General features: G+C 36.4%; 1 protein-coding gene across 1 annotated transcript in view; it reads right to left on the bottom strand.

The window, feature by feature from the left end:
- The window catches only part of CD109 (CD109 molecule), a 127,797-nt gene that overhangs the window by 32,729 nt on the left and 79,322 nt on the right, over nucleotides 1–15,746 (bottom strand). The window contains exons 16-23 of the mRNA XM_026007374.2: nucleotides 15,584–15,658; nucleotides 15,127–15,187; nucleotides 10,109–10,250; nucleotides 9,091–9,208; nucleotides 6,230–6,343; nucleotides 3,931–4,149; nucleotides 3,030–3,174; nucleotides 241–417 (exon numbers count right to left, since the gene is read on the bottom strand). Coding sequence (XP_025863159.2) covers nucleotides 241–417; nucleotides 3,030–3,174; nucleotides 3,931–4,149; nucleotides 6,230–6,343; nucleotides 9,091–9,208; nucleotides 10,109–10,250; nucleotides 15,127–15,187; nucleotides 15,584–15,658 — 1,051 coding nt within the window. The remainder of the gene's footprint in view (nucleotides 1–240; nucleotides 418–3,029; nucleotides 3,175–3,930; nucleotides 4,150–6,229; nucleotides 6,344–9,090; nucleotides 9,209–10,108; nucleotides 10,251–15,126; nucleotides 15,188–15,583; nucleotides 15,659–15,746) is intronic.

The raw sequence follows: 15,746 nt of genomic DNA, 5'->3' as shown, positions 1-15,746 counted from the left end.
AATTAAAATACAAACCCTTCTAGACACTAATTCCTTAACGTGTTAGCAGCAATTAGTGACAATTAGCTGCAGGAAGAATGGTGACAGTTTCCCACTGCTTCTAGCACATTTCAACACCATCTAGTTCTACAATCACACAGCAAAGACAAATCAGTCTATACTGAAATACAGTCTAGAGTGGATTCTGCCTAAAAAAAAGAAAGAAATTTACAAATAAAAGTACATTTCTAAAATGCTTACCTTGCCTCATAAATGAAAGGGCTTTTTCTTTTAAGTTTTCTGTCAGTTGTCTCTTTTTAGTTAGGTAATCCAAAACATAAATATTGGGAGCAAAATTTATCATGTTCTGTTCACCACAGCCATAAGGCATCCGAATCAATGAGGCTAAGCCATTGATGGAAGAACCAAGGATATCTCCTGAAAGCACAAGACATTCAATACATTCAGCAAATAGTAATTGTAGCTCCTGGTGGCAAAGAAACTTCTGCTGAGTATAGAAGGCATGTGACACTGAAGCAAACCTGGAACAGGGTACAGACTTTATATCAAGCTTTTAGGGAGACTGGTCAAGTAACTGATTACACAGTGGCACCAAACTTGTAGATTATGTGACAAATAAGACTTCTAGTTCAGTTAAAGATGTGGCATATGCCAGGCAAAAAAGAAGTTTAAAAAATAATTCTTGAACAAAAATATCAGGAACTGACCATCAGGAAACCATCATTTTTATATAAGAAAGAAATGTTTTATTAGTAGTATTCTTCACTTAACTAGAACTTCACTCTGATTTCTTACTAACACACTACAAACACTTGAGAAATTATTTAAGAGTAAAGATTATAATATTTTTCAATGTGTTCTCTTTAATAAAAACAAAGTAGAATTAACATGCAAACGTATTTCAATGAATCTCAGAATCAAAACAGATAAGGGATATTCTTCAAAGTTAGTAATATAAAATTAACAAAATGCCTGCTTAAAAGACACCTCTACCTACATTCTAACACCATGACTTAGGGAAATAAGCAAAAAATGTAGAAATACAGAGGCTGAGTTCCAATTCTTACCCCACTGTGAGGGGTATCTGGATGGCTCAGTCAGTTAAATGTCTGCCTTTGGCTCAAGTCATGATCCTGAGGTCCTGGGATCAAGCCTCACATCAGGTACCCCCTCCCCTGCTCAGCAGTAAGCTTGCTTCTCCCTCTCCCTCTGCCTGATGCTCCCTGCTTGTGCTCTCTTCCTGTCAAATAAATAAATAAAATCTTAAAAAAATAATTCTGACCCCACTGTGGCTAAGTTGTATGGAGAACACTCTTCCATCTAGTTTATTTTAGAAACTTACTCATTTCAAGTCCAAAAACTTAGTGATAACCTAATCCTTAAAAAAAGAATCTAAAAAGACAGGAAGACCTCTTTTAAATGAATAGGCTGCAGCCATGCTGGCATATGATGTCTTAAACTTAAGATGTTAACACAAAAAAATTAATAGAGGTTATATTGTTATCATTCATGTTTTTATGGTTTTTAACATTCAAAGTGAACATAAACTTATAGTCTCAAAATTCAAAGAAGCAAACTAATATTCACACTAAAATTCTGGGCTACCAAATAGATTTTTTTAAAAATAAATAACCATATAAAAATACAACTTGAAAAATCATTCTTTGTATCAAGCTTAAAAATCAAACCTCAAGGGATCCCTGGGTGGCGCAGCGGTTTGGCGCCTGCCTTTGGCCCAGGGCGCAATCCTGGAGACCCGGGATCGAATCCCACATCGGGCTCCCGGTGCATGAAGCCTGCTTCTCCCTCTGCCTGTGTCTCTGCCTCTCTCTCTCTCTCTGTGACTATCATAAATAAATAAAAATTTAAAAAATTTAAAAACAAAATCAAACCTCAAGAGTATTTCAATAGCTAAAGATAGACTCATTCCAATGTAAAGAATGGTGGTATGCATTTGAAACTGAAAGTATCTTCCCTTTGTGTGTATGTGTATGCACACACTTATGTGTGTGTGTATGTGTACTGCATCCCCCCATGTGTGTGCTGCACCTCCCCACATCCCAACACTATGGAAGAATTTATTCTCCTAGGTAGAGAGCTTGTTTAATTCTTCTTAAGAATTATGCCTAAGATTCTCAAAAAGTACTCTATAAGGGATTAGTTGGTTGAGCTATAATGGAAAGTATTAGATCAGATGGGATGTAAAAGAACCTCTGAAAAAAGTGCCTTAGGTCCTGACATCTTGAAGACCTAACAAACTATTTAGATTCATTAATCTCCATTAATCTAAACATTTCCTTCAGTTATTTGTGAAGTGCAACCAGATAAATAGTTTATGTGGAAGCTATGTTTAACAGCTGATGTAATAATACTTTCAGGTTGCCAGAAGGTGACCAGGAGAGGGTGAAATCAGTAGGTTGTTTGCATCCTGCTGTAAAGGTTATCTGCCTCCTGCACAGAGAACAGCTCTAGGCAATAGTGCTCAACTTCTAGTTAGAAGCACTTGTGAAATCTTTTCAAAATATACATAGCCCGTGAAATTCTGATTGTGTGGGTTGAAAGTAGAGCTTGCGTTTTTACAAAACTCCATAAAAGATTCTGATATGTACCAGTGGCTGAAAGTCACAGAAGCCAGAAGCTCCACTCTTAGAAATAACCCCACCCTCCAGCCACATTATGGTGGGTGCTGCTACCCAAACAGTGGTCTATACACCAGAAGCATCAGCATCAAGTGGGAGCTGGTTAGAAATGCATAATCTAAAGCCCCACCCCAAGCCTAATAAACCAACATCTTCCTTTAAACAAGATCCCTGCATGATTCATATGCACACTGTGATTAAGAACTGGTCTAGGACACATATCTGCTCGTCTTTCTATTGTACTCAGCAGCTGGTATCAACTAAAAACTTTTGCAACCTCTTTTCATTATGACTAAATTAAAAAACACACCTAAACATAGATAAAATATGTACATTATATTGTCATATACAAATTAACCAGTAGTAATGGTGATAAGACTGTATTCTTACCAATTGCAGTGATCTGAACTCGTTCACTACCACTCACTGTGTTGGGAGGAAATGAGAAACTCAAAGTTTTCAGGGGAGTTTGTAACTTGTTGTCAGTCAAGTCTAACAAGATGGATTGTGAATACGATTTTTCTATTCCTTCAGCCTGTTGGAAAAAACACAATTAACATCATCATCTCTCATCTGTTTAGAGAACTTTATATAAATAAGATAAATGTCTTGCCTGTTGTATCTGCAGTATGTGTACAATTGAAAAAATACCTACTGTTTTTTATTCCTGCTCCAAATCTGTTACTAAACGCTTACTTTCTAGTTAAAGTAGACAAAACATTTCATGAAATGGTAATTGGAATGGCAAAGGATAAGATGAAAAGGTGATGAGAAAAACCCTCTGAAGTAAATCCTATTATTATCCAAAGAGAGATTATACACCTTGTTCTAAATCACATTTGACAGAGCTGGGATTTGAACCTAGAGCTGTCACATCGGAACACAAGTGCTTATCTACTAGGCTGAGTTGTCTTTTTCTGCATAATATCTTCTCCAAAATAAATCTACAAAATATCTTCCAATTATATTGAGGAATTTCAAAATTCAAAATCTACATATCCACTTGGCATGATTTACTAGGACCCCAGTGTAACACAGTTTGTAAATGCAATTGATTCCAAAAGAGATTCACTATACAGGCATACCATAAAGTTAAAGAGAATATTGGCAATTATCTCCAAAACATAATATAGATCTTTGCATACAGATGAGAAAACAATTAGACAATAACAAGTGGGTAGAGATGACCTACTAGATCTTGCCAACAAATTTAACCAAGAGAAAAACCATCTTCTGTTTCCTTTTCAATTATGTATTTCTGTTTCACTTACTCAAGACTTCAAATACTTACCTTTACTAAAATCTTCTGGGTGACAGCATCAGAAGCAGTAGGTGAAATGGCTGTGACTGTGATAGGTATTTCCCCCAGATATGTTGGCCTGATTGGGAAAAGAACAGTTGCCCCATCCTCACTGGGAACCAGAATGGTCTGCTGGTGTCCTGTGGCATTTATTTCATTTGAAGCCATTAGAATATCAAATTTGTCGCTTTTCTCAATGATTACTTCAACCTGGAAGGAAAATTATCAAAATTTTTCTATACTAAGTGCTGCTCAGAAAAGTGTTGCTTTATCCCCACGTTAAATGCTATTAAATCCATGGGACTCAAGACTAAGGAAGATGAGACAGAGATTCAGCCAAGGATAGGATGAGAGGGTCATCAGGAAAATCTTCATTTCTCTATGCTCTCCTCCATCTCCAGATATGTGGGAACAGGGCACTCTGCAGTTCCACTTATTTTTTTAAATTTATTTATTTTATATATAGAGAGAGCACAAGCAGGGAGAAGGGGGAGCAGACAGAGGGAGAAGCAGGCTCCCTGCTGAGCAGGGAGCCCAAAGCAGGGCTCGATCCCAGGACCCTGGGATCATGACCTGAACCAAAGGCAGATGCTTTAACCAACTGAGCCACCCAGGCACCCCAGCAGTTCCATTTCTAACATTAAATGCCCATTAACATTAAGTTCTGTCATTATGCAAAGCCTTTGAGTGGGAAGGACATGCCCAGAAAGGTTATTTCATGTCATGGTATTGCCACCAGCCTGGTTTAAGTGAGTCATCCTAGGACACTGGTCCCGTTAATAAACACCTAAGACAAACAAGATGAAGTGTTATTACATCCTTCGAGAGTCTCTGCTAAATTATTCCAAGGAAAGAATGACACAGAGATGAGTACTGAAGCATATATTGGTTGAAAACTTTTGTAAAATATGTCAAAGCTGCCAATCTTATCAAGAACGGCATTTATGGGATGCCTGGGTGGCTCGGCAATTGAGCACCTGCCTTCCGCTCAGGGCATGATCCTGGAGTCCTGGGGTTGAGTCTCGCATCAGGCTCCCTGCATGGAGCCTGCTTCTCTCTCTGCCAGTGTCTCTGCCTCTGTGTGTGTGTGTGTGTGTGTGTGTGTGTGTCTCATGAGTAAATAAAAAAGATTTAAAAAAAAAAAACAGCATTTACCCAAGCCTTATACTTTATGAGTTGTTTTCCATTTCCATTTCTCATCTGTTTATCAAAATATTTTCTCTAGGAATAATAATTATTAGTCCTATTTTACAAAGGAGGAAACTACTATTAACTTATTTGCTGGTAAGTTATAGAGCAGGACATTGAATCCAGGCCTTCTGATTCCAGATCTTTTGCTCTTTACAATGTATAATTGTTGACTAAGTTAAAAAGTACAATTCAGGGGCACCTGAGTGGATCAGTTTGTTAAGTGTCTGCCTTCAGCTCAGGTCATGATCCAGAGTACTGGGATCGAGCCCCCATTGGGCTCCCCACTCAGCTGAGAGTCTGCTTCTCTCTCTCCCTCTGCCCCTCCCCCCAACTCCTGCTCTCTCTTTCTCAAATAAATAAATAAAATCTTTTTTAAAAAGTTTAAGTACAATTTTAAAATACAATTTATAAAACATAGTATTTAAAGAGATTGTGGAATTTTTATATAATGAAATTAATTACATACCCCTACTTACTCTAAGGGGAGAAAAAAATCAGTCACTTGGTTAGTACTACAATGGGCACAACACAAACGGTGGCCTAATAGGCCTGCCTTCCAGAGAACTGACTAACTAAAGGAAACATAAGACACATGACTCAAAAAACAAAGCCTTGTTTTGAATACACTGTATTCAAAATAGAGTACACTATATAAACATGGAAACAAGGCATAACAGAATGGGTGAGGAAGGGCATCCTAGTTTCAAGCCAGGTCTTGAAAGAAGTAAGTTCTTGCCAACTGCAAGGAGCACGAAATGGCAGTGAGAAGCAGCAACGTCTTCTAGATGCAGGGAAGGCTAGGAAAGGGTACAGGGAAGCAGGAAAGATAATGACCTGCCTCAGATATAGTGAGGAAATTATGCAGCTAATGTGGAAAACCTGTGCTGGAAATTAAACAGAATGTATAGACACACGCTAATACTATCCTTAGACATGAATAAGTAGAAGAAATCACTGACAAAGTATATTTATTTCCAGCCTCTCAGAAATGTATAAAATGCTTAAATTCCCAGATACCCAAACATTAACAATCCAATCCCTGTGTGTTTTCTCCATTTTTTTCCTGAAGTGTGAATTAACAAAACATTTAATATATTACCTCAGTGGCATCTTTCAAATAATTGAATATGGTTACTTCCAAAGCAAACTCTTCACCTCTGATAATAGAGTAGGGAAGATTCAAAAAAATGAAAAACGGTTGGAAGGCTTGTAGCTGGAAAAGACAAACAAATATATATTTTATTCAAATCAAAATGCTTCACATTCATGCAATTAAAAGCAAATCTCACAAAACCTGTGAAGCTTGTAATTCCACATAGAAATGTTCACTTGCCTACCAACAAAAAACAAACAGCAACTTATCCCAAATCAATGATGATAAATTGATATGATGCTATTTTATAGAGTAATTACTACACTTTATAAATGCCTACTAGGACCCAGGGACTTTATTTTTTTATCATTTTATTTTATTTTCATCATGATAAGTATACTCTTTAACCCCCCTCTTTAATCTCCTCTCTGGTCACCATCTGTTTGTTCATAGTTCAATCTGTTTCTCAGTTACCTCTTTTTTTCCTTTGTTCATTTGTTTTGTTTCTTACATTCCACAAATAAGATCATATCGTATTTGTCTTTCTCTGACTGACTTATTTGACTTAGCATTATACTCTCTAGCTCTATCCATGTTGTTGCAAATGGCAAGCTTTCATGCTTTTTATAGCTAATATTCCATCGTATATTTATAACACATCTCCTTTATCCATTCATCTATCTGTGGACACTTGGGCTGCTTCTATAATTTGACTGTTGTAAATAATGCCCCAATAAACAGGTGGTGCATGTATCCCTTTGAATTCGTGTTTTTGTTTTTTGAGAGGTAAATACCCAGTAGTGTGATTCCTAGATCATGGAGTGGTTTTATTTTTAGTCTTTTGAGGAACCTCCATGTTGTTTTCCAGAGTGGCTACACCACTTTGCATTCCTACCAACAGTACAAGGGGTTCTTTTTTCTCCACATCCTCGCCAACACCTGTTGTGTCTTGTGTTGTTGATTTTAACTATTCTGACAGGTGTGAGATGATATCTCATTGCACCTTTGATTTGCATTTCCCTGATAATCAGTGATGTTGAGCATCTTTTCATGTATCTGTTGGCCATCTGTATGTCTTCTGGGGAGAAATGTCTGTTCATGTCTTCTGTCTATTTTAATCGGATTATTTGGTTTGGGAGTATTGAGTTTATCAGTTCTTTATATATTTTGGATACTAATCCTTTATCAGATATGTCATTTGCAAATATCTTCTCCCATTCATTAGGTTGCCTTTTAGTTTTGTTTTTTCTTTCACTGTCCAGAAATTTTTACTTTGATGTAGTCCCAATAGTTTATAGGTACTTTACACAAATTATTTCATTTAATCCTTACAACTTTTATGAGGCAGGATCTATGCTCATATTTTACAGAAAATAAATCAGAAGCTCAGAGATCTCTGTAACTAGTACAAGATTACATCACTAGTGAATGAATGAGCCAGAAATGGATCCCAGCATGTCTGATGCCAAAGCCCAGCTCCTCACCTACTATGCTATAATGACTCCACCAATCTGCTTTAAAAGCCACTGGCCAAGTCAAACAGCTCTTGTTTTAGACTCATGGAGAAAGTCTAAGTGATGTTCTGCTTACTACCTTCTAACATATATAGGCACATGTACTTTCTCCCTGGTGACCCAATTCTGATATTGTTGGCCAAATCCTACAGCGGCAGCTAAACCCCTACCCTGCCTCTGAAAATAAATCTTGATTAGTTTAGGCCAATGGTTGTCACTGGCAGCAGTAGTTCCCTCTAGGGGTTTACTCAGACATTTGTGGAAGTGTCTTAGAATGTTACAATGATTGAAAGGTACGATTGACACATAGTGGGTGAAAGTCTGAAATGCTCAGGACCGTCCCAGACAATGAAGAATTGTCCCACATCTCTTATGATTAAATGCCTCTTCAGACATTCACATAAAGTACTTACTTATGATGACCTGAACTTACAACCTAATTCGAACTTATATATAAACCCAAAGCATTTTTCAACACACACTGAATTTTTCATAAATACAACTATTTTGTAAATCAACAGAAGAGTGCATATTTTTGTGTTTGTAACATTACCAAAAGTGGTTCATGATCTCAAAGACTGACATCACTACAAGCAGTATCAGTCAAGGTTTTTGAGTTGCTAAAACAACACATGTATATCAAACTCCACTTGCAGCTGTTACACAGTGGGTGATTTGATGCATGGAGTAAATATTTAAAGATTTATGCCTTCTAATGTGGCTATGTCTGATCACTTATACACTATAATATATATTATTTTATTACACCTTACTTTTATTTCTCCTTCATATTTCACTTAAGGTATCATATTCATGTTTTTAAATTGAGTATGCAGATATACTGTATTTTCTATGATTTTCATTCCAGATGGTAAAGGGGAAAACAAAATATCTGTTATAAAGAGAAGGCTTCAGATATGACAGAGTAAGGGCTACTGGTCTAAGACCAAACATGGTCATTATATTCCTCTTGCCAGCAACTAATTTGGAAAGTAACATGTGATACAATTTGACCAGAAATATGAAGGAATGCCTGCTAGAAGTACATCTTGAGAAGTTCTGTCCTTTCTTTTCAGAGGGAATACACAGAAATTCTCTCTCTTCTGGCCTTTGGAAATAGCTAGATTCATTCAATTATAAAGTTTTTAATCCAAATCTTAATATGGATGTAGCACATTTAGGAGTTTAGCACAGCTCACATTCTAAAGTATAAAACCAATGAAAAACAAAAGGAAAAGCTGACAAATCTCTAAACATCAACATCAGAAGAATCATTTTTGAAAATCCATTGAAGAGTTGACACTTTCTTTGCTATGGACACTAACATTTACAAGAAAGTCTTTAATATACTACCTCCACTGGAGTACTTGTTAATCCAAGACCTAAGTCCTCAGAGATCACGAAAGCAGTAGCTACCCAAGAAGTGATAGAATCAGGCACAGTAACTTCAAATTCTTGGTATATCCTAGAACTGAAGTCAAGATAAAAACAAAAATCACAACACCATGAATTGACATGTATCCAAAAAAGTCAACATAATCTAAATAATTTTTAGAAGAGTTTTAATTTTCCAAATTGTTTGGAGATCTAAATTTTTTTAAAGTAAGCATGAAACAGTAGATCTCAAATTCTCAAGGAACAGGTCATTTAATAAGGCCATAACACTGCATTCTGACCCATATTCCATTGAAAGCTTTCTGCAGTGTTTATACCTTCAGAATGACAATTATTTTTATAAATGTTGTATATAGAAAATAAATATCTATTTTCAAATTTAATGTAATTTATTTCTGTCAATTTGCATAAAACTTTCTCTTTATCCTAGTCAATGCTATTTTTTTTTTGAGGTTTGACTTGTGTCTTATTTCAAGTTTCCATAAATGGCTGACTATAAAATATGTGAAGGTTTCATGATTCATCTGCTCAGTCATCAGGCCAGATAGCACAGGGTTTGTCAACTAAGCTGAATCCTTCTATCACCTGTGCTCTTCTTCCTGTGGCTCATGGAGAGATTTTACAAGGAGCCACAAGGTCAAGGGAGTAATTATGAGTGCTTCCCACTCCAAGGCAGTAAGTGTACTCTCAGTAATTTTCTCTAACAAGAACCATGAAACTTCAAGGAAGTTAAAAACACCCTTCACTAGAAGGAGTCCAGCTTCTCCTTAATGACACTCTCACTGCCCCAATTTGCATGTGGCTTTACTAAATACTACATTTAAATACAATAAATATCATTCTAAAATAAAAACTTCTTCATCTATTTAGTTGTTAATCACAATATTTGTACTTAAACATTAGAAAGAACAAAAAATTTATTTAAAACTAACACTAAACAAAGTATGTATGAGCAAAGAACATTACAAATCTTTACCCCATCTTGGTGTCCAGCCAAATCCAAGTCTCTGGAAAATGCTTTCTGACATGTGGATTGCTAACCGAAGAGAAGTCATGAAAATCTACCAAGTATCCTTCATTTTCCTCTACAAACCTCTCAGCAAATTCTACACTGTCATCTAAAAATCAACAATGATAATTGTTAGGGAAAAAAGTCACGTAGAGGATGATTATAAACTTAGTTCACAGAATCACAACACCTCTTAGCTAAATGGGACGTCAGAGTTCATCTTATCCAACCTTCTCATTTTACAGATGAGATACCTGATTCTCATAGAAGTCAAGTGACTTACCCAAGGCTTTGAGGCCAGTTACAGAAGCACCAAAACTAAAAAACGAGAAAAAAAAAAAAAAAAAAAAAAAAACCTTCCCTGCCTGTACAACTACTACCTGAAAAACTACTTATAGTGCAGTTGCTAAAAAACAATTAATCACATTTTTAAAGTTCCCTCCAATTTTGTTCTCTTTTCAGTTCCTTAGTGATCATTACCATTGGTTATACCAGCCATAAGATACTACAATCAACCAGTTTATTAGCTTAAAAAAAGTCATGTTGCGATACAGACTGACACACTTCCAAAAATGTCAACGTTAACCTAAACCATTTTTGGAAAAGTCTTAATTTTTCAAATTGTTTACATATCTACATTTTTTTAAAGTAAGCATGAAACAGTAAATCCCAAATTCTCAAGGAACAGGTCATCTAATAAAGCCATAACACTGCATCCTAACCCATATTCCACTAAAAGCTTTCTTTCTATTTCTATCACCCACTTCTATTTTTTCAACTTTTCTATAAGTCTAAAATTATTTCAAAATAAAATGCAAAACAGGGGTGTCTGGATGGCTCAGTGTGTTAAGCATCTGCTTTTGGCTCAGGTCATGATGTCAAGGTCCTGGGATCGACCCCACATTGGGCTCCCAGCTCAGGCGGAGTCTGCTTCTCCCTCTTCCTCTGCCCTCTCTCCCCATCCCACCCCCACCCCACTCATGTTCTCAATCTCTCTCCCTCAAATAAATTAAAAAAAATTTTTTTTAATCAAAATAAAACAAAATAAAAAATAAAATAAAATGCAAAACAATATACTGTAGTAGGTACCACGGATACAAAGATGAATGTAGTGAGCTCTACTCATAGTCTATGGAGGAGACAAATAGAAAACTGTAGTAAACATGGTAAGAATTATAACAGGCATATATAAAATGCCTATTGTGCACAGAATTGCTGATTTTACCCAGCATCTGAATAATGAAAATAGTATGGCTAGGGGAAAAAATCCATTTTGCAGGAGTGTTGCTGTTTGTTTGCAAATTCCATTTTCTTTAAGTCTCTAGTTAGAGAGTATCCCATACAGGGGCGGGGCGGGGGGAAGGCAGAAAGCTAAGTACAAAGGCATGTCCAGAATATGATGTGAGTATTAGGTAAGAGTGCCATAAAATGAGAAAAAGAATGGCAAGGTCCAGATATTAAAATATCACATATGCCATGATGAAGGACTTAGAGTAATCATTTAATCAATTCTGACCCTTTGAAGGTTTTAAAATAAATTTGAAACATGATGTAGCCCATGTTTTATAACGGTAACTCTGGCATCACTGTGAGCAATGGTTTAGAGGTAGGGGAAAATGAAGGCAGGCAAAAGTTAGTTAAGAGGCTCTTGCAATGATCAAGGAGACACTGTCAAGGGCCTGAAGCCAAACAGAGGAGAGGAATGATAGTCTCAAGAGATGATTCTGCTCTGTCTCTTGGGTGGGTGACTTCTGTGTATTTCCCCTGGCATGCTGTACTTTTCCCACCCCAGTGCTCAGCACACACTTCTAATGACATGTTGTTCTGCCCCACTAGACCAAGCTGAAATCTCATTGCCTCATATATGCTAGGCATGCAATTAATATCATCACTATCTGTTAAAGAATGAATGAACAAACTGGACCTGAGGAATAAGATAAGAATAAGATAATAATAAGATAAGAATATGATAAGAAATAATAAGATAATAAGAAAAGATAATAGGGAATTATGGACTTAGAAGTGCTAAACACATGGTAAGCATTTTATTTGCTTTTGAATTTAATCTCATAATAACCCTGTCATACCAGGAATATTATTAGTCCTATATTTCCCTGGGAGGCCTGAGGCTGAGAGAGATTAACTGATTTTCTCAGGTCATAAAGCCAGAATTTAAAGCCAGAAGTAGTTGATGTCAATTCCTTTCCTAACCACCATGCTGTTCCACATCTGACAGAAAGAAAGGAAGGGATTAAGGATTAGTTCTGGATTTCTGATTTAGACATCTAGGTAGATGATGATTTCATTAACACGGATTTGAAATTATATCCATTCAAGGAATCACATATCAGTAAAGTTATATTAGGGAAAAGCAAAGTTGTTAAGAAAGAGAAGATCATAAACCTGGTTTGTGACATATTGAATTTAAGGTATTTGTGGGATATAGAATCAGAGGGGTAAGATAAACAGTCAAGATGTTCCAGAGTTGGGTGTAATGGGGAAGATGATATGGAAGTACAAGAACTAGGAAAGAATTCTACTGAATTGATTAACCATGTAGTCCAGACAAGGCATTGGAGGAAAGTCAAGGCAGAAGGAGCCAATAATTCCCAATAACCAGGAGATGTCAAGACCAAAAAAGATATTTGGTCTCTAGAAAAGATAAAGATATTTGATAGATTTAAAGGAGTGAAGAAATATACAAGGTAGAAGGACAGGCATTTGAAACTTTAAAAGTAGAACAGTGTTCCAGTGATAAAATGACCTTGGGTCACTACTGATGCCATAGTGGTGACTACAGGATAGTATATATTAGATGGATCAACCACATGTGGGACAGTCAAATCTTCCCAGGATGATAACAGGAGTAAGACTTTAAGGACTCTGAATCTTTTGTGAGGTTCATCAATGCATACAGAGGTAAAGGGAAAGTAGGGGACCTAAATGTTGACTGAAGGAATTATCACTGAAATATTTGAGCTTCAAATGAGAAGTTGCTCTTAACTAAGGGTTGCCAAACAGTGATCTTGAAGTGGTCAAGATAACACTGTATACTATGTACCTAGGAACCCTGATCCAGAAGAGAAGCAGAAAAAGTCATGTCAGTCACTTGAGAAGGTTTCTAAGGACACAGTATGCTAGTAAGAGTATCAAGTTTCTTCTGTTACAGGAGGTGGGGGGGAGCAGAAGAAAGTTCTCAGGAAAGGTAAAGGATACAATAAGTATTACTAACAATAGAATGAGTATTACAATGGAAATCAGGATCAAGAAGACCAAAGATGAGTAAAAGCTAATACTGAAAGAATGGAAAAAGATAGATGGCTTAGAAGGTGTCTAGGATGGATGAATATATGGAGAAAGTTGACTGCACCACATTGTCTTTAATATATAAAAATCATAATGACTTCATAAAATTTTTAAGACTAAGAATCAAGAAGACCAAAGATGAGTAAAAGCTAATACTGAAAGAATGGAAAAAGATAGATGGCTTAGAAGGTGTCTAGGATGGATGAATATATGGAGAAAGTTGACTGCACCACATTGTCTTTAATATATAAAAATCATAATGACTTCATAAAATTTTTAAGACTAAGAATCAAGAAGACCAAAGATGAGTAAAAGCTAATACTGAAAGAATGGAAAAAGATAGATGGCTTAGAAGGTGTCTAGGATGGATGAATATATGGAGAAAGTTGACTGCACCATATTGTCTTTAATATATAAAAATCATAATGACTTCATAAAATTTTTAAGACTATAAAATTATCTTTTTAGCTTCAGGACAGTGGACCAGGTATCCAGTGGTGTCAAAAACCAGCCCAAAGTTGGAGAGCCTGGGGCTTAGTGTGGAGTAACCAAGAACACCTGACAGGAATAGAGAATTCAGAGATAGGAACTGTGACAGTTCTGGAGCATTACAAGATGACATTAGCCTAACGTTACTAGAAAGAAAAGGCAACAATTTCTATAGTTAACCATTCACATTTATACACTTCCTTCAGTCAAAACATTTTTACTTCTTACTAAAAGCACACTTATTAGTTGGGTGGCAACTCTAGCAATACTGGGAACCAGGATATACAGATGTGACGCTGTCCAGGAGAAACTCAGATTGATGAGACACATGCACGTGAGTGTGTGTGCATGCATGCACACACCAGCATACTTTATGGCATCTGGGTTATATTCCAGGTGAACATCAAAAAGCTAGAGTACAAAAATGTTTCAAAAATATGTTGCTCCTTGAGCAGCCTGGGTGGCTCAGCGGTTTAGCACCACCTTTGGCCCAGGGTGTGATCCTGGAGACCCAGGATCGAGTCCCGTGTCAGGCTCCCTGCATGGAGCCTGCTTCTCCCTCTGCCTGTGTCTCTCTCTCTCTCTCTCTCTCTCTCTCTCTCTCCTCTCTGTGTCTCTCATGAATAAATTAATAAAATCATTAAAAAGGATTTTTTTAATGTTGCTCCTTTTAACTAATTCCAAAATAATAGCAGAGTTTGTAATACAAATTAAAGCACAGGATCTTCCAATATGTCCAAAAATATAACCATCTCAAAGAATTACAGAGAGCAAATGGAAAGTATTCATTTCAAAAATCTAGATAGGGGATCCCTGGGTGGCACAGCGGTTTGGCGCCTGCCTTTGGCCCAGGGCGTCGATCCTGGAGACCCGGGATCGAATCCCACGTCGGGCTCCCGGTGCATGGAGCCTGCTTCTCCCTCTGCCTGTGTCTCTGCCTCTCTCTCTATCTCTCTGTGACTATCATAAATAAATAAAAATTAAAAAAAAAAATCTAGATAGGAACCCAAACATTCCATGTCATGGCTCAGATGAACATAATACTCCAAAGATTTAGGATAAGAAAACAGAAAATGAAGATCATGATTACCATGTCCAACCAGAAAGTAACCATACCTATATACATAATTTTAAATACCTGAGATGAAAGACTTAAATACTTTAAAAACATATTGCCAGGTTTTACTTACAAACACCATCAATGTAATCCTTCAAAAGGTTTGCATCTGTCAATACCCAGAGGCCACATTCCTAGAAAAATAATTTTAATTTTCTTTAAAAATAAAAGTTTAAATGCTCTATAAAATGTCACAGCAGTCTCCCACACTCTTAACTCACTCATGTTAATTTATTTTTATGCATATGTGAAAGTATTTTTTTTTTTACCCTATCTCATTTTTGAGAATTTCTCCCTCTCATGCACAGGATACACACACACACACTCTCTCACATGCACTTTTTCCATTTGCTTTCAAAATTGGAAGGATGATTATCTTTCCATTTCAAATTATATTTATATAACATGCTGCACTTCAACACATTTAACAAAATGCTACCATTTCATAATGCAGATAATGAATTCTGAAAGTGTTTGCAATAGTAAAAGATATTAATATCTTTTCAAATTATGTAACAAACTAAACATACCTGAAAAACTGCAAAAGAATTCATGAACATGCCTAAATAATATCCTGTGTTATATAGTTCCAACTCATGGACCACCTAAGGAGAAAATAAAATACATGGAATGAATTGATTCATATCAACCTGTTCTGCCCTCTGCAATATTTCTTGCATGTTACTTAGATAT

This window comes from Vulpes vulpes, chromosome 1 (genome assembly GCF_048418805.1).
Source record: "Vulpes vulpes isolate BD-2025 chromosome 1, VulVul3, whole genome shotgun sequence".
Taxonomy (NCBI): domain Eukaryota; kingdom Metazoa; phylum Chordata; class Mammalia; order Carnivora; family Canidae; genus Vulpes; species Vulpes vulpes.
The sequence above is the reverse complement of the archived record's forward strand: the minus strand, read 5'-3'. Positions and strand labels throughout refer to the sequence as shown.